Here is a 23,572-nt window from a genome sequence, read left to right as displayed (position 1 = left end):
GAAGATGTTAAGATGAAGACACCTGTTTGGCAAAAGACTCCGGTGTGGAATCATGGCCAAAACTGTTGTGTTAAAAAGCCCAAACGGAAAATTCAGGATGCACAAGATCAACTGTTAGCCTGTAGCCCCTACAATAGCAGAATCACCCTGGCAACACCATGGTAGCGATACAGCGTGACAGATATCATACATTAATTTGTAAGTTAGTGATAACTTCAAGAGCACTTCATAAACAATCCTTACTTCCATTACCAATGGCTGTAGACATACGGTATATGCCTTAACTCTTCTAGGCAAATGCAGTCATGTATAATATCATAAGAACCCCACATGGTTACCACACAACCACAACCTGGCAGGGAGGCAATACTTGTTAACACGATTTGCAACTAAAAGCTGGTATTTATAGCGCACCATGCCAAGTTACCCCATGCCTAAATAAGAATGTAATTTAAAAAAAAGATAGGGGCTTAAATATTTCACGATGATAGAATGTTAGAGAGGAAGAAAAAAGAAAATACGAAATAAAATATAAATTTGTCCACACAGCTTTGAAGCAGCAGTACTTCTGAGTTCTTTTTGTGTTATGACAAGACACTTTTAGGATTAGGAGGAATGTGTGGGTGAATTGCAGGTCATAACTAGTCGTTAGACACACAGAATCGAAGGTCCTTATGGACTTTGTATTCAGTGACTCTGTCATGGGGACATCTGTACAATGAATTTGCCTCGCGATTCAGAGTCGAAGGGTGACTGACTTACAGAATCAATCAGTGTTTCAGGTTTTATAGGCATTAGTGTTGGCCATGCATAGCTGCTCCAAATAAAAAAAACACATTTGTGTTTGAAAAGTTGTTGATTTGGTGCACCATGCAATTTCATAAAAGGATGTTAATCTTTCTGATCATTTATCAGTTTCAATTGAGTTCATCTAAGTCTCCAAGCCAATAATACTGTACACTGCTATCTAATGTGCAGTTGAATGAATCAAAATAACATGTTGCCAGAAGCAACCATTTTAGTATTAGTGATATACCACAATAATTTGTGTATTGTCTGTAATTAATATGTACATTGTCTGTTTATTGTATGTATTGCTTGAGAGTCACCAACAGCTGGAACCAAATTCCTATGTTACCACACTTATATTGAATATTACTCTGACACTACTTTTTCAACATCCTGTTTTGAATTTGCATGTTTTTGGACAAATCAGTTTCTGTTGATTAAAAGGTAGAGCGAAGGGGGAATCGGAGACTCATTTTCGGAAGGTTCATTTGTAACTGCTCTTTACAAATACCTTGAACACCTCTCCTGGACTGACAGGTGGGTTTGTGGGATCCAAGGCCGGATTATTTATCTTCAATTAAACAAAAATAAATCAATGGAACTCATCCCAAAAATAAAAGCATTACAACACTACGGGAAAAGTGACGTGGATCTGTGGTGCTCTAGAGGTTAAAAACATCTAGTTGGTTTCTATGGCAACAATTCTATGGAACACCAATATGAACAGCACATAAAATGTATAATCTACTATGTAGCATAAATCTTGTATAAGCAATGTTATCACAAACATAAATACATCACATGTTGTAACACATGCAGTCATTTATGACGGGAACAATTACTTTGGTTTATGTTAACCTAAAGATAAATATAGGCTTGCAAAATAAACGGACACCTTCCCATGTTCATTTGACACAATCTATCTCACTGTTTGGAACCAAAACTGTATAAGGTGAGAAGAACCAACATGGTGACACATACACATATAAATGGAAGATGAAATGACAAAATGTTGAATCAATATTCATCATACTATATGATAAATACTGCCTGGTGAAGCACTAAATGAGTTTGGATGGAATGTTGAACCAATGCTCGACGGTGCTCAGATTAAGGCTTGACAGATTATCGGAACATCAACCAAGATACCACAACAACTGTCTCTCATTCTAAGAATGTCTTCAGCACTCCTATGAATTGAAGTTATATTGCAGAATTATATGTTTGAGTACCGTGTCCTGGATGTTGAAAGTGACTCTGGGACCAGGGGAGGACGCGTCCACTCTGATGTCGGGAAAATCATCCACGTCTCCTATTCTGGAACTAAGGGAGAAGACATTTCTAGATGACCAACAATTTAAGGCTCTCTCTCTCAATTCAATCATTGAATTGATCGTTTCTCAATTCACTCTTTGCGTACTAGTACATGTACAGCAGAAACGTCCAAAAGCAATTGTGATTCAGTAGTATTTGACTCCTGTCAATGTAGATGGTGAGCTGTAAACTAGTTGACATGTTTCGGATGCTAAAATGCTATGGTCCTAGTCTAAACTGTAAAAGCATGGTAAGAGCAAACAGCCTGCTAGGTTTAGCTAGCGCACTTCTGTCCAGTACCTTTGGCGCTCCATGCGTTTCAGCGGAGGCCTGCCTGCAGCAGCTGTGGAGATGCTCTTGGAGCGGTTGTAACTGGGCTTGTAGCCCAAGCCCCACTTGTCCTTTAAAGACGCCGCCTGGTGACAAGAAACAAAGTTACAAACCCCCGGCCCGACAACATCTACCGGCGAAGAGAAAAAAAAAGAAAAGAAAGAAAAAGAAAGAATCCGCGTCTCACCCTCATGCTGGAGCGTCGTAGTTTCTTGCGCACATCCCTTCTGATGTCATTGACAGCCACTGACTCCAGCTGCTGGTAGCGCTGGATCTCCTGGTTGATGGTACCCTCACTAGCTCCCAGTTTCCTAAGAAGCAGAAAGGGGATGTGGTAAGAGACTTCCAGAGCCATCAACATGTTGCTAGCTGGGTTTGATTGATCTCAATTCCATTTAATGCTATGTACAATTAGTAGCTATGTAAGAGATAAATCATAATTCAGTTGAAAAAAATGCTAATTTAAATTGGGAATTTACAGGAAACACCCCAAACAATATTTCAGCACATGAAAAGATAATATATGAATTAGTAGGAGGTATCATGAATGGCACTTGAGGAGAGCTCCTACTTGAGGTCATCGATCACTTTGGCTTGCTCGTTCAGCTCTCGGATGTCCACCAGCCTCTTCGTGAACTTCCGACCTCGAGCATCCACAACCTGGTTGCCCACCAACATCTGCCTTCTGGGATCTAAGGGCTCCTGTGGGACAAATACCAGTTTATCCAGTAAGTACACCCCTTGACTGACTGTACCGAAAAATCTGAAATATCACACACCTCAAACCATGCCTGATCAATGATTAATTTGATCCAACAAATATGATCCACTGCACCCACATTTGTCAACAGTTCACCAAAACCCTGTATGATCTGACACCCCACATGATATCATACACTGGAGGGAAAAGCACAACACAAGTCCCCAACACCACCTTCTTGAAGAACAACATGAAGGACTTCAGCCTCAATTAGAGATACATTTCTCAACGAAAGGGAGTATTAGGGATAACTACAACTGTATTGATTGTTTCAGATTGCTACAATGCCTATAAAAAGTATTCACCCCCCATTAACTTTTCCGTGTTGTATTGTTTTACACTGAATCACATTGGATTTAATGGATTAAAAATGTCTAGTACATTTATAGAGATTTGTAAAGATTTATTTTCAATTTGACATTAAAGATGATCAGTGTCAAAAAAGCCTTATTATGTGATTCAATATTGTAAAACTATAAAACATGAAAAAGCCCATGGCACTATGTATAGGCACTGTGTGTATATATATATATATATATTATTTATTTTTTTCTCCAGTATGTTGGAATACGATGGAAAGCACAACCAGTGGCAGAATCAAGTGCCAAGTGCCACCAGATTAGTTACCGAAAGCTCTTTTCACAAAACTCTTAAATAAGCCCTTGCCAGGCACTCACTTTAACCTGGCATGAGAGGGCATCACAGAGTCATTGAAATCCACAATTCACCACTGTGCATCGGGGACAATGAGTCGGAATGTGATTGGGTACCCAGCAGGAGGAAGAGGAGGAGGATGATGATGGGCTACATACACATCCCCAGGAGAGGGGTCTGGGGGCCCCTGACTCGCCCCTGTGTCTTCTGAGGTGAGGTAGGGTTGACGTGACATTAAGGTAGTCTGCTGGGCTCGAGACACTCTGAGGTCTAGGGCTCAGACCTAGGATGTGATTTACCAGGCGCTTCCTTAACGTAAGACGTGGGTTGAATTCTCCCTCTGGACTCTGGAAACAACGGATTGACGGAGGGACCAAAGCCAGACTGAATTCAGGTATGCAAGAGCTCCCCGCGTGCTTTCGGTTTCAATTATGTGCAGTGGAATTCAGGACACTCAAAGCATAATGACGTTTTCAAACAATTAATCTCAATTCCATTTAATGCTATGTACAATCACATTGAATGGCGACACCGTTATTGATCTTAAGGCGCTGGTGGTGATGACTGACCATGTGCATGGTGGGTGACATTCTATCGGCCGCGTCTTCGTCCGACAAGTCGGCCATGTTGATGGAGTTGAGGTCGGCGATGTCATCCGCATCCTCCTCGCCAGTCAAGGAGGTCAGAGTGTTGCCCAGGGCATTTAGCCGTTTGCCAATATTGGGGTCCATGTGGACGTCAATACCACACATTTTCCAGAGCACATTTAGCGTCCAGGTACCAGCGCTGCTGCTTTCTGTGACGAGACAAAGAAAGGAACAGAAAGATGGGGGGGGGGGGAGAGAACAAAAAGGAAAAAGATAAGGAGGCAAAGAAACAGGAAGTTGTATTGAGGCATACATTATCCTACTTGACTGCCACACTGATTGGGTGGGGAATACGCTTAAATAGGAAGGGAACATTTTTCAAAGCTTGCCTGCAGACGGTTGGCCTGTGGTTCTGGAGCATACTTCATAAGTACCATCTGGGACAACACCTATAAAAATAAAATGTTGGTTAAAACTTTAGGAGGGAGATTTTATCATTAATAATAGTTTATGCTCGTATGTGGCATTCAGACATGCAGCAGTGAGACGCAGTCAAATCCGAAGAGTTATAACAGTTATAACATAGAACCAAAACAACGAACAACACTTGACAGTTAGCAGCTCACATGCATTCATGACCATGTCTCCACGGAGCTCAGGTTTCCAGTCGTCCCAGGATGTCTCGAAGCCTTCCGCAAAGCGAATGCAGAAGTTCTTGAAATGGCCCTTGCTGACGAGCGACTCTGAGGAGCAAGCAGTGATCAGCGTGCTCTCGATGGTCAGCACGAGGGCGGAGCCTGTGTCAAAGTCAATGCTGTGGTTGGCCTATTGGGGGACGGAGGTAGAAATGGGGGTTGGAATGGGTATAGTGAGGACAGGGAAAACAGAGGAACAACTTACATGATATCAGTATGGAAGTGTGTTGGAGTGTGTAGTGTTGAAAATAGGTAAAGCAGGTTAGTAGCACTTCATGTGAAGGACTTTGTCTCAAGGTATACCTTGTTTTTCCTCAATTAACAATAGTTACATTCATCTGTTACTGTAATAGTTGCATTAATCTGTTACTATTTATAATGGTTTCAGAGCAGTTTGTACCTTTAAATGAAGAGCTACCATGTTAGTTAGTTGAGAAAATGTGTCCCTTCATACAATTCATAAATTATTTTCCTCTTGGAAATTAAAATTGCATGCAGCTTGTCATATTTAATTTTTTTGCATTACTGTCATGTCACTTGCAATGACAACAATGTCAATTGAGTTTTGAAAAATTGCCAAAATACAAATGATAACTGACTTAACACTTGTGTGTGTGTATACAATACCAGTCAAAAGTTTGGACACATGTTCTCATTCAATGTGACTGGTTACATATAGGTGAGAAAATGTAACTATATATATATATATATATATATATATATATATATATATATATATATATATATATATATATATATATATATATATATATATATATATATATATATATATATATATATATATATATATATATATATATATATATATATATATATATATATATATATGTTACATTTTCTCATCTGTTCTGCTCTGAAACTGCTCTGAAACCATTATAAATAGTAACAGATGAGAAAATGTCCTTTCAAAATTTCCCATATATATATATATATATATATATATATATATATATATATATATATATGTAACATTTTTATGACCGGTTATGTCAGCATTATTTAGACTATGAATATGATTAAACTTTTCATATGACAGGCTATCACAGGTGATTGTTCCATGACACCATGACACCAACAAGAGTTCACAAGAGATTAAATAAATTGCAGGTTACTTTTCTTGCATATTTTTTCTGGCCTACAGAACTGCTGGCCCCGGCTTCACAGCGGATGCCTTCGATAAGTGGTACATGTCCTTTCTATGGAGATAAGGGATACAATTATAACCTCACTTAATTCTATGATTCACTACTGATGCTGTATTGTATGCGACAGGTCTAAGAATGAACTTTGGTTTGCTTGCTTTTAAACTATTCTTTACCTTTAGTTTCCCCTTGAACTGTGGTTGAGTACAATTAAGCATTTACTAAGTTATGCAAAAATTATTTAGTATAAATCCTTAGATAAAAACTAATGATTTCACTTTAAGTTGTTACCTATTTCATTAAAACAACTGTAATTTTACAAAGATCATAATAAAAATGTGATAATGATGTGAATACTGATAAATAATATGTGAATACTAATCATTGATTTAATGCACCAGAAAATCAAAATTAATGCTCTGATACTGCGTATCAGAGCATTAATCCTGCATTCAATTCTGAGGGTTTCAATACATTTAAACAACATTCGTCTCCACCATGACTACCATTGAATTAATATGAACTGACAACATGGTGGCTGGAGTGTCTGATAAGACAGTGTGCCGGTAGGGTACCTGTGAAGTGTTGGTGATAGGCAGGCAGATGCCCAGATCATTGACAGTGAGCTGCAGGAAGAGGGTGCTGAAGGCTTGGGCTGAAGTCTGCTGGATGCCCGGCAGCTTGTCCACCACCTCCTTGGTGGCCATGTGGATGTCTTTGTTGAGGGCCAGACGCTGCTCATTCCAGTTGTCGTAGGCTGCTTTGTAGTTCAGCCAGAACAACACGGCTGCAATGAGAACTCGGGACAGTTAGTGTGTGTGTTGACGCAAATGTTACTTGGTGGATCATCCTGGTTAAAATAGCTTATTAAATTAAAAGGGTACATTTGTTTCGTGGGCATAATATACCCTCTACGTGGCAATTCAAGATTATAGATATCACTAAAGATAGTAAGTTATGTGTGGAAACGGGAAATTTTCCTCAAATCATCAATCCTGACCTCTGTCAAAGGCCACGGGTTGAGCAAACACGATTGGTCGGTTAAGTGTGATGAGGACGGCCTCCTTGTCTGAGGAGCCACTGATCTCCTCCTGAAAGGCATTCCTCAAGCCAATTCGAGTGCGGAAGTAAGCTACCTGATGGAAGTCGGAACCTGCCTCCTCATATACCTGGAAGGAAAACACAAAGTATATATATATATATACTTGGCTACAAGGTACTTTGCTAACTTGGGAGTGTGCCCATTAAGAACTTTAAGACTGCAAGTTCAAGGATAAAACCACATAGAAAACATGTTCACAGTTTGGATGTAAGCCATTGCAAAACCGTAGAATAACTTATCCTACCTGGTGTTTCACAATCTGTCCCAAAGCCAGATTCAAGTCCACTTGGCATTTGCCAAACAGCTTAAGATAGCTGCTGCTGCCACCGGCCTTGCACTGGATCCTATTGGACAGTTCCAGCTCTATAAGGCCTGTCTCGAAGCGAACTGCCCTCATTGATGGCGTGGTAGCCGTCATCTGAACACCCTATACAAAGCACATCCATTGTGAACACTCAAACAAAATGGCGTCTGCATACATTTTGTGTTAAACTGCACATTACAGGTGGTGAGGAAACCAGAATATAATGCACTGTACAAATCTGCATAAAAGTGGTTTGAAGCTTGTGTACAAACCCCCCCAAAAAAAACTGTGTTTAAAAAGCTAGACAGTGTAACAATAGGCCACAATACCTTAAACTTGAGATTGAGTGAATAGAGAAGAATCTTAGGCTTATCAGCATCAGTTGAGATATCATGCTCATTCCAAAGAGGGATGGGCTGCTCTCCACCTGCATACACAAAAAGAACCCAATGACTTGACATAATTCTACCGCAGCAACAGACAAGAAAGTAGCCCTCATGTCACATTTGGATATTTTTAATGTCACCTTGGATGTGTTTTGCGTAGCCTTTGTAAAGTACACCAACATGCCAGGCTTCTTAAATGAGCTGAATCGTGATTGGCTGGAGAACAACGCTCCTTTTCCCAAAATATTCAATTATTCCGCCCTGATGATGTAGGGCTGAATTATGCTGCTTATTTATGATACCAGCTCAACTCTTTTTTTTTTTAATAATCTTCCATTAGGGTACCTAATTCACTGTCCCATGGATTCTCAGACTCTACATCCTCAACCATAAGGAGGCAGACATCTTTGCAGCATCTGAATGCAGGTGCTAGTGAATGCTACAGACCTGAGACTTTCTGGATGACCTCATTGACCTCTTTCATGAAGACCTTCTGTAGAAACACCAAGTGGTTTAGGAGATCCGTGGTCAGGTTGTGCTCAAATGAGCCAACCTGTAGAGGTAAGACAACCAACAAGCATTTGTAAAGAGTTAGTTAATCTTTTTTTTTTTTTTTTTTTTACATCATACATGATTCAAACATGACAAAACTAGATATAAACACTTTGATAGTTTTCAGTCAGTTCACTTACTGAAACAGGTATGGGGAATTGCACCCTTACAAGACTCATCTGAAGAATGTTTGATTCTGCCTGAATAGGCCAGACCAGGGGCCCGTACTCCGTACGTCGCTTATTACATCCGAGATCAAAGTACACATCCAAGACGACATCATCGTGCTAATCAGGATCTGGCTAATTCGGTTCTTCCAACACCCTTGTTGTTTATGATTAGTATAGCTGGATTGAGTTATGCGTTGGTCTAAAAGGGGGTATGTATCGATAGTAGAAACCTTGATCAGCAACACTGCTATTGGCTGCACACATAAGTCTATGGCTGCTCACCATGGCCAAAAAGAGCGCCCCGTGTTTTCCGCAACAAAGCCAAACAGAGCAAGAGCTTGCTCGAAGGTCCTCCAAATTGGAAGATTTAATCAAAACGGCAGGGAACACCTCAAAGTCTGCAAAATCCAGGAGAGGGCAGACAAATTAAATGTAGTGACCACGTTAGATGTTTTATCGCTTATTACAGTAGGCTAGGCCTATTTGTCTTTGTATTTTCTTATTTCCATAATTACTTTACTTGATTTTGTTTATGTCATATAATAATTTAATGTGGTTCCAACAAATTAATGATGTAAATGACACCCTCTCTCAAAAAGTATAGTAGGCTACACTGTCTCGCTGTGCTAATTGGATCTGTCTATCACGCAATGTTCGATTAATATTAAATTCTGCTAATTATTTTTGCACATTCTGCAACAGGTTTCTGTCGTTAAAACGGACAAGACATGGCTGTGACAGACTTCATGTATCACCTCTGCTTGTAAAGCCACAATCAAATCTGTCCGCAAACACTCCAGAAGATTTTACTTTCCTTAAGTTGAGGAGCATGCTCCTTCGGTCAGGCGTTGACTGAGAGTTTTGCTCATTCTAATTCTACCAAAACCAAGCTAGTGTCATTGTCACCGCATGAGTAAGACGAACCTTGAGCACAAAGTGGTGTTCCTAACTATGTTACCTCGGCCTCGCAGCTAAGGTAGTTGCCCTGGAGGTAGTTGCCCTGCTTGGGGGGAAAGTCATCATGGGCCCAGCCCTGGTCCGAGTGACTCTCATGTTCCTCCATGATGTACTCTCCTGACATGGTGACTGGGGGAAGGTTGAGGCTAGCTGATGGGGGCATGGTGGACATATCCACAGGAGACACCTTGGACTGGAAGCACAGCTTGTGGTTGGGCAGTTCAAAGGTAAACCGGGTTTGGGCTCCTGGATGGGTGATACAATTTCAAAAAAACAAATTAAGAGGGCTGTGGGATTAACAGTGGGATAACATGAAAGGCGAGAGGATTTCTGTTTGTGCGTTGTGTCCGTCTCCTAAATAACAAGCCAAATACAGCCACTAAAGTGGAAAAATACAACATCTGCCAATTGTGGTCGCATCTATTGCAACAACATAAACTTGGTAAGACTGGTAAATGTGCATGGTAATGAAACCTAAATCAAAAGCAGGTTTTTCCCGATATAGGCCCACCTGTCATGCCGTGACTCTTCATGCGACCCATCTTGTACTCGGCTTTGAGGGAGGGAAGCAGCGCGGCTCCGATGGTGATGCCGTCCATCATGGCGCTGAACTTGAGCACGATGGGTTTCTTCTCCAGGCCCTCGGGCAGCTGGGGGAACTCGTTGGCCTCCACTGGGGTCTGGTTGATGCTGGAGCTTTTGTCTGACGGCTGGGGGGTGGGGGTGTCCTCTCTGGTAGGTGGTGGACTAAAACCAAAAAAAGATACACATTTGTATTTGTCTTGAAGACACCCATGCTAAAACAATGAACGAATTACAGGTTGAGAATTACGATTTTGGACCGTAGCACTTCAAGTCGACCATTTCCCTCGGAAATAGTTGGATGATTGACAAGAGCGTGGGGGGTACAAAAATTCCAGGGGTGGCTATCCTACGATTCTGTAGTGACTCACATGTTAGCTGGCTGGCGGATGAGGTCGGAGATCTGTTTGGAGAGCTGGTGGGAGCTGCGGACCATCATGCTGTGCAGCGTGGCCGGGTGCTGGGGGATGTTGATCATGACGGCTCCCACGTTGAACACGGCAGCGTTGTTGGTCCTCAGGCCGCGCTGGGCACTGTAGAGGGCCTGCGACTTAGCGATGTTGCACTTAACCACGGTTCTGAAACGGAGGGAGGGCTGTCAGGGCTGTGGAGGGGAAGCCTGGGATCGATCACGTAGATGGACATGCAGTGGCAGCGAAAATCTGCATATAAACGGATTTTACCCAAACCTTTGTGCACAGTTGGTAGAGTTGTGGCTTGACAAGAATTTAACATGTTGCACAATCACAGCCTATGTAATACAATGTTTTACTACATTTTAAGTTCAATTAATCAAAATATGATCTCAACTGGCTGTACCATAATTTCAAAATGTTCATTTGAAAAAAAACTGATTAGATTAATTTAATGTCCTTTCTTAGACTTCTCTGATTGGATATGAAAAACTAGTGCTGTTATCAGCATTTTATTAGTATGCACAGAGAGGAAAGCAGAAAAGTGAGAAAAGGATAGTTTAACAGTAAGCTAGCCCAAAATAGGAATTAAAGGCAGGGTAAGCAAGGTTGTTGAGAAGCACTTTTTGAAATAAACATCCTGATAGCAACCAATGACTGGATGGTATTCGGATCAAATGCAATGATTGTATGGGCTACTTGTCTGTCTGTCTGTCTCCCGGCAGTAGTCAGTGTTGCCAACGTTCATGTGTTTTGGGGGAGTGGCTTTGAAGGGAGGGGGTGGGTTATTTTGGTTTGAATCCTTTTAAACTCAAGCTAATATTGCAAAACATGCTTACCATGCCTGTAAGACTAATCTAGAGATTACAGCTGCCCCAAACAGGGCACACATTGAAGCAGTGTTCTTGCTGTTCTTCTTGTTTTGGTCTACATTCCGACACAATGACCACACAAGATAATTCCTTTACAATGCTAAATAGACTAGGTCAGATGCAAACCCTGAAATGTGTAATAGCAGAACATACAGAAATTCTTGTTTGGCTGTGCTGGTAGGAGATGTAGGGAAATCCTCCAGTCTTTGCAAGTAGGCGAAAGAGGAAAGGCAGGGAAAGGTAAAACAAGAGAGCAAACGAGAAGTGAGAAGTCACACAGAAAAATGTCTTGAACAATTGGCTGATCAACTGCACTCAATGAAATTGCGGCGTTAAGGAAACATACAAGCTGCTTTTTAGATGCCATGTTATTATTATCAGATACCTGGCGTAACAGGATACAACTTGATTATTCAGATAAAAGAACAGACTGACATACAAAAGAAATGGAAAAGGCCAGTGTTCACTATCACTATCAACCTTTAGAGGAAAAATTATCTAACCTGCAAAGATTTAAGGAATAAATATCAATATTCTGTCGTCGCTTGGCAGGGCTTTAACCATCTATCCAATGAGGATCAAATCATCCACTTGACTTCAGGTACTTACTGGATGTCAGGTGTGATTCCCTCCAGCAACACGATGTTAACGCCTCCGATGTGAGCCGACGCACACGTCTCTGTCATCTTCTGGTGCAGAATGTCTGGAGGAACAGGACTCGGTGTTGCAGTGGGGGATTTGTAAACACCATACAATGCAATATTCCAATGCAACCGTGATGAATATGTTGAAAAACTAGAATGTCCACAAATCGTCAGAATATAAGAGGAATATTCGCTTCATATACGCCCGCGGCTCCTTGTTTCCAATTCCGTAATTTTCTCAAATCACCGTTATCTCAAAGAGAGAATTTTTTTTGGGATTGAATGTTGAAAATATTTCATTGGAGTCATCAAACGGGGCCTAGAACTGACTCACCTTTCATTTTCTCCTTGAGAGTGAAACTGCCGTGGATCTTCTTCAGCTCCGCCTCCATGGTGAGGCCCCCGATGTCGGCTTCCAGGTGGGTGCGGTTGACCATGCCGATCCCAAACACGATCAGGGTCACGTGCTGTGGCTCTGAGCTCACCAGGCTGCGCCGACGCCCCCCGGCCCCAGAGGGCTTGTTGGGGGTGGTGGGATCCTGCTGCTCGTTCTCATAGATCACGCGACACAGAGGCTCTGACGGGCTGCGACCGCGATCTGTCAGGACACGCACAGGGGAGGAAGAGACATCTGGGGGTCAGATGGCTGAGCGGTTAGGGAATTGGGCTATTAATCAGAAGGTTGCCGGTTCGATTCCCAGCCTGGCGGAATGACGTTGTGTCCTTGGGCAAGGCACTTCACCCTACTTTCCCCGGGGGGAATGTCCCTGTGTTTACTGCAAGTCGCTCTGGATAAGAGCGTCTGCTAAATGACTAAATGTAAGAGACATGAATGTCTTAGCACTGGAATGAGAAATTCATGGTAAAAGTTGAAATCCCAGATTGGGTGGATATTAAAAGATAATTGTGTGAGTCAGTGCATGGCAGGCACAATAGGCTTAATTCGTCTCTGACGAGAGAAGAAATATAGAAGACCTATATTCTGCTTCTTCAAATCGACCATCATTTGACATTGAAATAGCTGGACGACCCACAGAGCACTCCCAGCACACAGTGAGCTGGCAAAGAGAGACGAGCTGTAAATAGGACGGACGTGAAGAGGAGGGAGGAAAGGAAACCAGAGACGTCCGCACCTGAGAGGCAGTTCTCAGGGGAACTCTTCTCCAAGATGCCGGTGGGATCGGAGATGAGGGAGTAGAAATTGAGCAGCTTGTACATATTCTGCCAGCACTCGGCCGACGGCTCGCTCTGTTCCGACACCGTGATGGAGTCCGAGTCGTCCATCTGGATGGCCATGTGGTCCGCGACATCCCGGGAGCCCTTCCTCGAGACCTGAGAGGAGTGATGAGGCAAATACATTAAAAAGGACCGAACCACAGAAAAGCAATGACCTTTCACACAATAAATAAAAATCGTTCATTTGACAAACTCTCCTCGCTTCGTTTCTGTGCACGGGTGCCATTCCTTCGAACGTACCTTGGATGTGCGTCGCTCCGAGCGTCCCAGAGAGGTCCTTCCTCTCGGCTCCCTCCTCCCTAGTGTGTCCGCCCCCGACGGGGGGCCGTTCGATGGCAAACCTCCGCCCGCCCCTCTGCCTCCTTCCCCGCCCCCCATCCCCCTCTTGCTCTTCTGGGTAGCCCCGCTCCGCCCCGCCCCGTTCAGGCTCCCCCTGGAACTCCGGCTGAAGTCCGACGACCTGAAGTGCCGATAAGGGCGCGCCTTGAAGGTGGGCGTGGGCGAGGCCGAGCCGGCGGTGTAGCGGCTGAGCTTGATGTCGGTCTGCGTGGCCTTGATGTCGTCGATCATGGTGCTGAACTGGTGGATGAGGCGCACCAGGGCCATGTCCACGCGCTGGCTGATGGCCTGGCACGCCATGGTGAAGTCGCAGTGGAACGTGTTGTAATGGCGGCGGTTGAGGTCGTGGAAGGAGAGGGGCGCGGCGGCCGCGGAGCCCGGCGGGGCGCTGGTGGAGTTCTCCATGACGACGGCGTTCAGGCTGAACGTCTCGATGAGCAGGGCGGGCTTGAACTCCAACGGAGGGAGGTTTACCATGCCTTTCCTGCACAGACATGATGGGGTGGGAGAACGAGAGAAACGGAGGAATGATACAGCAGTGAGCCTAGAAAGGGGTTTCGCCGACATATCTTGGTACATTAAATGTATTTCGCAGAATGACACTGCAGATCTCCCACTCCACATGATTTCCGATTCCTGTCTGCTTATGACTTCACTATCGACAGTACCTCCATTAATTATCTACAAACGGACTATTTTCAAGCAAAAATGACAGATTTCTTCATAGAATAACAGACAAAAGAATTCTGACCAAATGCAATGACGGGACGGGCTACTTGCCTGTCTTCCTCCCTCCTGACAGAAGACAGACATGTTCATGTGTTCATGTGTTCAGGGGGAGGGGGTTTGAAGGGAGGGGTGGGATATTTGAGGTTGGAAACTTCCAAACTCAAACTAAAATCGCTAGTTTCGTAAAACTCACCCTGCCTTTAAACTCAACTGTTTTAAAACAAAGGGCCCATTGTCTCTCAAGGAATACTAATGGATTCCTTCAGTCATATACTATTCCCAATAACCGTTACCTTTTCAAGCGCTTGTTTTTTCGCTCCTTGGATGTGTCTGAGTCAACGATGTCTGCCCGGAGACACTCCAGAGTGCCGGAGAAGGAGAGGTGCTCTCCAAAGTACATCTTGTAGCTGAGGGGAGTTGTGTCCTGGGCCTGGATCCCTGTGTGACTCAGAAGAGGCTTGAACACCACCTGGCAGTGCCAAAGACGAAGAATGGAGAGAAGGTGTGGGTGAAAAAGGAAGGGGAAGAGAAACAGAGGATCAAGAAGAGGAAAGACAGCCTTACATTTATCATGTGTTTTAAAGATATATTTAATTGACACCCTCATAAACAGGCAGTCGGATAGAATAAATGTCCCAAAGTATGGTTTGTTCACATAGTTAATTCTGGTGATGAATGGAAACACAAGAACAACTTAAGCCAATGCCTTATTGAAAGTAACAACTCAAACCTATACACTATCATACTAGACTAGACATAATAAACGGAAAAGAAAAAAGCAGGAAAAACTCAGACTGACAACCATTAATAAAACTTCCTTTGTCCTACGGGGACATTTTTTTCTTCCAACAAACACTCAAACATTCAACTTTATAATAGTTCCAACCGCAGTCCAGAATGTAATCAATGAAAACAGAAGTGGCTATTATGTTGCCATTATACTCCTGGGCAGCTGTTCTGTCCCCGAAAAATCCGACCATCGATTTAAATGTCAGCGGTCCACTCCACAGAGCAAATCGAATGCGCAGGCAATAAAAGCGAGAGCTACACGCGGGTCCCTGCAGCTCTCCTTCAGTGTACCTGTGCGTCTGCCAGCTGGACGGCTGCGGGACACTGATTCCCCTCCTCCACGTCGGCCAGGTCGTCCTGGCTGGTGCTGTGCTGGGAGTGCTGGGAGTGGGTGCCGTCCAGCGTGTTCTGGTCGCTGGACAACACGGTGTTGAAGTCCGACGCAGAGGGGATGGTGGGCAGGTTACAGGTGCCACCTGAGGGGTGACGAGAGAAGAAGGGTCCTTAAAAAGAACTTGGAATGTCCTGTACATGAAAGAACCAAACACTGAAATAATTGTCTGTTTTGCATTTAGTGACGAATCGTATCGAACGGTGCTCTTGTTGAAATCAAGCAGCGTCCATGTAATGTTGACACAGCGCTGCCTTTACCTGTGTGCAAGCTGTTGTGCTGGGACCTGTTGACAGGGGACTCCTGGGTAACGCCCACCCCCCGATTGCCTACGGCATTGGACATCCAGTTGTAGAAACTCACGGAGGACGGTTCAGACAACAGGGGGTGTTCTGTCAGCATATCAGTACCTAGACTGTTTCCTACAGTGGTGAGCAAGAGAGAAAAGGTCGATAAAGTCCAAGTGGATGTTTCACTCCGTCGGATCAATCTGTGGGAAGCAGACACACTTGGAGGTCTCTTTTGGGGCGCACTGCCCTCGCATCGTTCCCTCTTTCAAGTAACCCACTACTTTTAGCGATTTTCCTCCAATATCTGAGCAATTTAAAACTTCCTTGGGCAGAGACAGGGCTATTATCTTCAAGCTCCTGTTGGCTTTACAATGAACCTGAACCCAAAGGATACCAAAAGGCCAGGATTTAGTCTAAAAGTAAAAGTATCAGCCTTCTGTCGGTTCTGGGGGGGGGGGGGGGGGGGGGATTTATCGCATTCGAACAAGACATGTCTGTCTTGATACTGTTCGGTTGTGAGAACACCGGGCATTCCTGCTGGTGTGAAAGTCTGTTTGCCCAAAAGGCCCCAAAATGTCTGATTGCATTTCAGAGTTTGTATCACGAGTGTGTTGTTTTTCTTTTTTTTTTTTATGGAATTCAAAGTAGCCCATTAGCATGCGTTACCTGTGCGTGTGAGAGAGTTGCTCTTGGCGTTGGCGGTGGGCTCGTTTCTCTGCGGCGTCCCTTCGAGCAGGTTGTGGAGGCTGGGAAAGCTGCCCGTCAGATAGCTGAGCAGGCTCTCCTTCCGGGGACTGTCCTTGGCCGGCAGGGCACCTCGGCTGACGTGGGCTGGGGAGTCGGCAGCTGTGTCCCCGCTAGTGTAGCTCAGAGACTGGTAGGGGTGGGAGCCCTGGGGAGGAAAGCAAACACACACACACAGATACATCAGCCAATGGACACAGAGACACACAAACAGACAGTGTCATACAGATTTAAAATGGAGACATCCTTGTGCTGCAACAAATGTATTATTTAGAAAACATAGGCAAACAGGTTCAACCGTTATTCAAGTTTCCACCCACGTAAACACACACCTTAATTTTGAGTCCAGATTCATTGTGCGTGTGAGACTTGGAGAGCTTCCTCATTATCTCAACACCGCTGACGGGTCCAGATTTGTCGGCCGTGGGCGGTGGTTTACTGCATGCTCCATCCAGCAGCATGGTGTGTTCACTTACAGTGGCTAGAGAACAGTAGTAAAATGTTTATGAAAGACATAACATTTGCATCAAGGCTTTTTATTTATTTATCACTCACTAAACATTAGTAATTGAAATGGGGGTTGGGGGGCTAGTGGGGGGGGCATTACATCAACAATGTCATTAAAGACACTCTGGACTTGGTGAATTGCTTTTATTCCTGCCACAAAAGCGGGACATACCCGCATCAAACTCGAACTCGGCCCCGTCTGCACTGGTGTCGCTCTGCAGGGCGGCCCCGTTGTCCAGGCCCTGTCCCAGGTCTGGCAGGCTGGGCAGAGGCTCCTTGGGCTTGGGCAGCTGGTTGGGCCTCATCAGGCCAATGGCCTTGAAGCCCTGGGTCACCACGATGAACTTCATCCACTGCCTGGCCAGGGCCACCAGACCTTTCTTTAAGGTCACCAAGGCGGGCAGGCCATCGTTCTGGAGGGGGGGGGGGGGGGGGGGTAAATCAGAGTTAAGAATTGCTGAGTCTATGACCCGAAGTTTTGAAGGGAAATAAATGCCTTCTCAAACCTCAGTGGTGCTGGCTACAACATTTTAATATATTTTAATGTTCCTACTTGTTGCTTGATAAACTATTAGTGATGGGAATTATCCAACGTTATTAATTCTCAATTACAACCTTATTAGACAAGCAGGAGTAGTGGAGGAGTGTGGGCAGGAGCCCAGATTTTATAATACTTTTTATACCATGTATGAGCTTCATCTCCTAAGTCGCCAACAGACTCACCATCGTGGCCTCTTCTATGACAGAGTAGTTGGCCTGCTGCAGGTAGCGGTACAGGATGTTGCACAGCATGCAGGACGGATTCTCGTGGAGGTAGCGTGCTCGCTTGGTCACCCTGTTGTACTTACTTCGGATGGGAACGTGGATACTCTTTTTCTAGAAAAGAAAGAAATACAACCAAAATAAATCGAGGATTCATCCATACCCTCTTATGTTTCACATGTGTGAAATCAAAGCTGACCTCCAGTGCTTCTGTCATGATGCAGCCCATGACTGCACACACTCGTAGGGTTCCCTCCATGTCCAGTTTGCGTAGGGAAGATTTGAGCTGGTCAATGGGGACAAGCCAGGCTCCGATAGCAGGGGTAGCAGTGCTCAGGAGGTTTAGTTGCCTAATGACAAGGGGGGGGAAGGTTTTCCTCAAAAAGATGTACACTAAAATACTTAGTACTTAAAAGTGTACTCCAAACATCGACAATTCTTGCTAATACAACATTGCTGTTTTAAATGCTTCTGAAGTCCACAACATGATTTGTGGTCTTTGTGACCAGGCGTGCCCAAACATGGACTCAGTTGCTCTGTCTGGAGCCCTGCCAACGCCACAGCAAAACCCACTCAGGCTCAGGGCCCGCGCGGGCAGAGGTCCACCACAGGACGGCTTTAGATGACTTGCATCCCTATCAGCATCAACGAGGGCTGGACTTCTACAGAAATATCCTCTACGGACACACCAAGTCCCACACCAAGACGTTGTGCATTCTGTATGTGTCTTTAACACTTCGAAAGCCCTTACCGCGATGTAAACGGGCACGTTATTGGGGTAAATATAAAATCAGCCTTAAGAGTCCAGTGAACTGTGGACGAAGCAAGTAAACTTGCGGAAAAGAACATACACAGTGTCCATAAACACCGGACCTCATGAGCCAGGAATTCACAGTGCCCCAAAAAAACGTGTCACCCGTGTCCTTGTGTGGTTTTTATGGTCGATAACTCCCCCGCGGGCTCCCTCGTGCACACATCCGCCTCCTGCGCTTTTTCTGTAGAGCATTTACAGCCAAACCTCTGAACCCTTGTCGTGCTCTGAACGCACCTGGAGATGGATTGGGAGGGAGAGTGGACATTGGTCGGGGCGGCAAAACTGAACCAGATCTCCTTTATGGTCAGTTTCATACTGCTGGAATCAGGGGGAGGGGGCATGAGGGGGAGGTCCTTCTTCAGGTCATCAGACTCCACTCCTTCGTCCTAGAGGAGAAGAGGAGAAGCATCAAACTCGGCACATTTGTGGGGGGGTGGGGTCTTAAAAGGTACTACAAAGTGTATTCCTAGACGTCGGCCAATGGAGCTGGCAGCTTCGAATGTAGAGTTACTAGAAATGGATATTCAACAGATGTTATTTTTTGGTCACGAGCACATTCGTGACGTGGCACATTGTTATCAACGGTGTTCATGTCAACATCTGAGGAATACATCCACATAATGGATACTTTTACACGAAACAGCATCGACCTCTCGCGTCTAACTTTGCGCGGCGTTACTTTGAACGACTCTGGGACGTTCTGGCGTACCTGATCTTCCGAGTCCGAGTTTGCGTTGGCGTCCGAGGCGGGGCTGGCTGCATCGTTTTGCAGGTTGTCGTCCGACACGTCCGTGCTGTAGCCGCTCCCGGTCTGCGAGCCCGACGAGCCGTTCGACTTGGACATGCCGGTGTTGGCGCCCGCGTCCGAGCGACCCATCACGCCAAACGCGCTGTAGAGCACGGCGCCAGATTGGCGGCCGCCTACGCACAAACAGAAACGGACAGCTCGAATTCGGTTCGCCAACCCCACCTTCAATGCCACCTCATTGGGTGTCCAGCTATAACAACGTCAACCATTTTAGGAACACTTTCACTTGAGAATAAAGCCCTTTGGACGCTAGATGCAGGCCAAATCGTTTAGAGACTGCTTTACCATCGTCCTAACAGTACCTTTGACGGTGAGGTTCTCGATGCCGCACTCAAACATGATCCAGCCCCACTTCTCCAGAGAGGCTGTGCGGGCCAGCTCTGCCGCTGACGCCTGCATCTCAGTCTCGTCCACCAGAGCAAACTCCTCCATCTCCTCCAGGCTGAACAGCACCTTGGACTTCTCAAAAGGGATGGCGGTGATGGCACAGGTGCCTATGTCTAGATGAAACGGGAGGTAGAAAACCCAATGTAAGAATGGAGGTTTGAAATAGGCATATAGCCTACCAATAGTCAAATGACATATTTACACTATCCCTAGTAGGTGCGTGTTGATTCTTTGTGAAATAAACTTTGTACATCATCATATACTGAGCAACTGGTGAAAATACAAACAAAAACAGATATTCGTCCATTTGTTTTGTTGTCGTTTGCTTGTTTGTGTTTGCTATAAATATGCAAACTGTGTCAAACTGCCAAGCATAAGGGTAAGACAGGTACACCGTGTGGAGAAACCTAAAGCCAAATGAAACCTACCAGTGGAGTCCAAGCCCCGGAGCTGACTGTGGATGCGGTGGATGTTGAGCCGGGCAGCAATCTCCTTGCCCTTCTCTATTCCCGCGTTGGAGCGCAGCGAGCCGGAGGACTGCGGCTGCATCTTGGTGGCGGAGGCGTACTTCTCAAACATGACGGAAGGGCGACCCTGCTCTGCGGCGTTGGGATTCTCCTCTACAATGCCCCTACACGCACGGGGGTAAAGAAGAGAGGTTTGGGACGTGGGTGTCTGAGGTATATGTTTGGGATGAGTACGAGTGTGTGTGTGAGCGAGTTCTAACTATCCGTCCATCCATCCATCTATCGTTTCAAACGGTGCTGGGAACGACTCGGGAGAAGGACGAAATGTTTGCTTCAAACCGGTATCGAGAACGGACTTACCTGTTCATGCGGAACTGGGTGGCGATCCTGTCGAAGCACAGAGCCACCAGGGAGACGTGGGTGACATTCTTACTGGAGCTGGAGGGAGATCCCTCTTCTACAGAGGCCTGGAGGAGACACAGGTTCACCTGGGGGTGAAGAAGAGGTTACAGCTTTTACATCTTATCATGAAAAAGGGAAACATTGGTCCTCTTCAAATCATTTCTTTGATTGTGCGCCACCGCATAAAAGCAATGCGGTACCTCAAGTTCAGTTGAACTGTCATTAGTAAAAGTGTATTTAATCCACATAAAAGAAAGCTAATTTGACCCAATACCAAACTATTGGGTCTCTAAATATTCCAGTCTCTTTCCAGTCTCTTCATTCACAGGCAAGTCTCTCTATTATTCTGGAATGGTATCTTTGACCCTACCAAACCTCCAATCAGTGTAAAGAGTTCATTGTTTGCTAGCATTGCTTCCGTTCACCTTGGGGATGGACACATTGGCTTGGAGTCCCTTGATCTTCACGTTGTCTGGTGGCTTGACGGACAGGTCAGTTTGGCCTTGTTGAGTGTTGCCTAACCCCGGGGTGGTGCCCTCCGACTTGGACAGCTTGTGCTCCTGCTTGGCTGTGCTCTACGCATTTGTGAGGGAGAACAGGGAATAGAAAAAGAACATTGGCATGCAGTCTTGATTTCCAGCTGCTCTAAAATGCAAAATTTGCCTTGCACAATGTTTGAGAATAAAATTAAAGTGTTGAATGTTGAGGTGAACTTACAGACTCAGTTACAGTCGACTTGCTGATCTGGTAGGCTTCATTCAGGACCTTTCCGTGCAGGTCATCCAAAATGGAAGCAGGGTGGCGGATACTGGCATAGTGGACCATGGACTCAATGTACCTGGGGAGAAGGGAAAAGACTGGAAATGTTACTGAGCAAATTAAAATACTTGACAATAATGTCATTGTTGAGTTTGAGTAAAAAGAAAAAAAAAAAAAAGAACGTGGAACAAGCTGGTAGATTGTAAGCCATTTTGGCACCTTTTCTACGGATGTCAAACAGCGCTGCTAACACAAATTCCCGATAGACCACTACAGTAGGCTGGTATCATTAGTAAAGACAAACCTGTCCAGAGCTTCAGCCACCAGAGGAGTGAGCACTACGTTGATGGCGCCCTTCACCTCCACGATAGCAGTGGTCCTTGTCTGGGCAAGTGGCTGCTCAGATGTCCAGTCATCCGTGGTGGTGTCATCGGTGTGCTCCATGGCCTTCTTATCCAGGGGGGTGTATGGGGGGCTGACACACACACACACACACACACACACACACGGTGCATCATGAAAATGTATGCTGTTCAATGGAGTTACACTAACCCTACTTTTCTCGAGCATAGGCCTATATGTTTAATTGAATTGACCCAGTATCACGTATAAGGTTGGCATATGGAACCTTTTAAACTACCAAATGATAAGAGAATGAGTGGGGAAAAAAAGTAATACCAGTTTGTATCTCCCATGAGTTGAACTCCTCTGTCTAGTAGAGAACTAGCGGACAGACCTGGTTTAACTACCTGTGAAACAATAACAAAGAACGGTAAAATAGTCATTCCCACATCGGGGAAACACTGAAAGCTTCTGCCTACAATAAATATGTTTGTATGTGCATCAAAGTAAGTCCTACAACATGCAAGGCACCCCTTATCTTGGACCTGTCGGACGTACCTTAAAACTAGGAATGGACAGTTGATCAAAAGAGGCGGAGCTCTCCTCGCTGGTAGGTGTGTCAAGGTCTAGGGGGCGGTGCAGAGAGGACTTGGACGTCCTCTTATTGGTCGGCTGCTTGACGGACCAATTGGACACCTAATTTTAGGAAGATCGACATTTTCAATAACACGGATCCAATCTGGTTTGATTGAAAAAGGTCTAGTTATGGAATGAAAAGCATTATCATAACATTTCATTATCACCGAAAATGTAAACATATAAAAAAAAAGATGCTTTCGATTTGTTTTGCTTTAGATACCTGCGACATCACCCCACAAAACCCACTTTCACTTCTTTGTCCTTAGTTTAGGACGCTGTAGGACCGAGACATTCCTCCCAAATGGACAGAACCTCATCCATAAAAAGGCATTACCACTCTTATTACGTCAAGCGCTGGGAACACCCCCTGGTGAAGCCTCATCCATAACAGAGCGCGTGTTGCCACCTCACCTGGTAGTGGGCCATGTAGCTCTGGTAGCAGGCCATGACGTGCGGCTGTCGGGTCACGAGGCCCGGCTCGGCGGTCTTCTCGGCCTCGACGGAGCCCTCCTCCTCCATGGCCAGCGCCGACACGAAGGACGCCTGCGAGGTGTGCCTGGGGATGGGCTGGGCGGGCAGCGGGGGGAGGGCGGGCGGCATGGGCAGCGGCCGCGGCTCGGTGATGAGCTCGCCGTTCAGCACGTAGGTGAGGGGTCCCTCCACGCTGTGGTAGATGGAGCTGCGGCTGGGGAACGCCAGGTCAAACCTGTTAGTTTTTTTTTTATTGACATTTTGTCATTCGTTAAGGACGAATTCGATTGATCAACGTTAGGAAACGCTGAGAGCGAATGTGCCAGGTGTCCTATCAAAAAGGTAGGGGTTTCATTTGACGCCGTCGGAAAAGCTGTTTGAAAACTGCTCAAATCAGTGTCTAAACTCACACTTGAAAAGAG

At 45.1% G+C, this 23,572-nt stretch overlaps 1 protein-coding gene across 3 annotated transcripts in view; it reads right to left on the bottom strand.

Moving 5' to 3' along the window:
- kiaa1109 (KIAA1109 ortholog) overlaps positions 1–23,572 on the bottom strand; it is a 56,315-nt gene that overhangs the window by 13,204 nt on the left and 19,539 nt on the right. For 2 of the 3 annotated variants that reach the window (XM_062470469.1, XM_062470470.1), the window contains exons 30-70: positions 23,091–23,364; positions 22,599–22,736; positions 22,377–22,447; positions 22,003–22,173; positions 21,657–21,777; positions 21,365–21,514; positions 20,898–21,025; positions 20,499–20,701; positions 19,986–20,183; positions 19,585–19,796; positions 19,110–19,261; positions 18,261–18,411; positions 18,023–18,175; positions 17,472–17,712; positions 17,125–17,273; positions 16,715–16,940; positions 16,019–16,180; positions 15,659–15,843; positions 14,872–15,047; positions 13,751–14,333; positions 13,408–13,606; positions 12,609–12,872; positions 12,240–12,333; positions 10,717–10,923; positions 10,275–10,510; positions 9,765–10,009; positions 8,532–8,637; positions 8,028–8,125; positions 7,639–7,821; positions 7,293–7,461; positions 6,868–7,079; positions 6,263–6,346; positions 5,061–5,259; positions 4,824–4,883; positions 4,417–4,643; positions 4,006–4,194; positions 3,005–3,135; positions 2,621–2,744; positions 2,404–2,519; positions 2,022–2,112; positions 1,301–1,360 (exon numbers count right to left, since the gene is read on the bottom strand). In XM_062470469.1, coding sequence (XP_062326453.1) covers positions 1,301–1,360; positions 2,022–2,112; positions 2,404–2,519; positions 2,621–2,744; positions 3,005–3,135; positions 4,006–4,194; positions 4,417–4,643; positions 4,824–4,883; positions 5,061–5,259; positions 6,263–6,346; positions 6,868–7,079; positions 7,293–7,461; positions 7,639–7,821; positions 8,028–8,125; positions 8,532–8,637; positions 9,765–10,009; positions 10,275–10,510; positions 10,717–10,923; positions 12,240–12,333; positions 12,609–12,872; positions 13,408–13,606; positions 13,751–14,333; positions 14,872–15,047; positions 15,659–15,843; positions 16,019–16,180; positions 16,715–16,940; positions 17,125–17,273; positions 17,472–17,712; positions 18,023–18,175; positions 18,261–18,411; positions 19,110–19,261; positions 19,585–19,796; positions 19,986–20,183; positions 20,499–20,701; positions 20,898–21,025; positions 21,365–21,514; positions 21,657–21,777; positions 22,003–22,173; positions 22,377–22,447; positions 22,599–22,736; positions 23,091–23,364 — 7,138 coding nt within the window. Of the gene's footprint in view, positions 1–1,300; positions 1,361–2,021; positions 2,113–2,403; positions 2,520–2,620; positions 2,745–3,004; positions 3,136–4,005; positions 4,195–4,416; positions 4,644–4,823; positions 4,884–5,060; positions 5,260–6,262; positions 6,347–6,867; positions 7,080–7,292; positions 7,462–7,638; positions 7,822–8,027; positions 8,126–8,531; positions 8,638–9,764; positions 10,010–10,274; positions 10,511–10,716; positions 10,924–11,783; positions 11,835–12,239; positions 12,334–12,608; positions 12,873–13,407; positions 13,607–13,750; positions 14,334–14,871; positions 15,048–15,658; positions 15,844–16,018; positions 16,181–16,714; positions 16,941–17,124; positions 17,274–17,471; positions 17,713–18,022; positions 18,176–18,260; positions 18,412–19,109; positions 19,262–19,584; positions 19,797–19,985; positions 20,184–20,498; positions 20,702–20,897; positions 21,026–21,364; positions 21,515–21,656; positions 21,778–22,002; positions 22,174–22,376; positions 22,448–22,598; positions 22,737–23,090; positions 23,365–23,572 lie in introns of all 3 variants that reach the window. The other variant, XM_062470468.1, reaches the window with a different exon arrangement.

This window comes from Osmerus eperlanus, chromosome 9, assembly GCF_963692335.1.
Source record: "Osmerus eperlanus chromosome 9, fOsmEpe2.1, whole genome shotgun sequence".
Classification (NCBI taxonomy): Eukaryota; Metazoa; Chordata; class Actinopteri; order Osmeriformes; family Osmeridae; genus Osmerus; species Osmerus eperlanus.
This window is presented reverse-complemented; position numbering and strand designations above follow the sequence as displayed.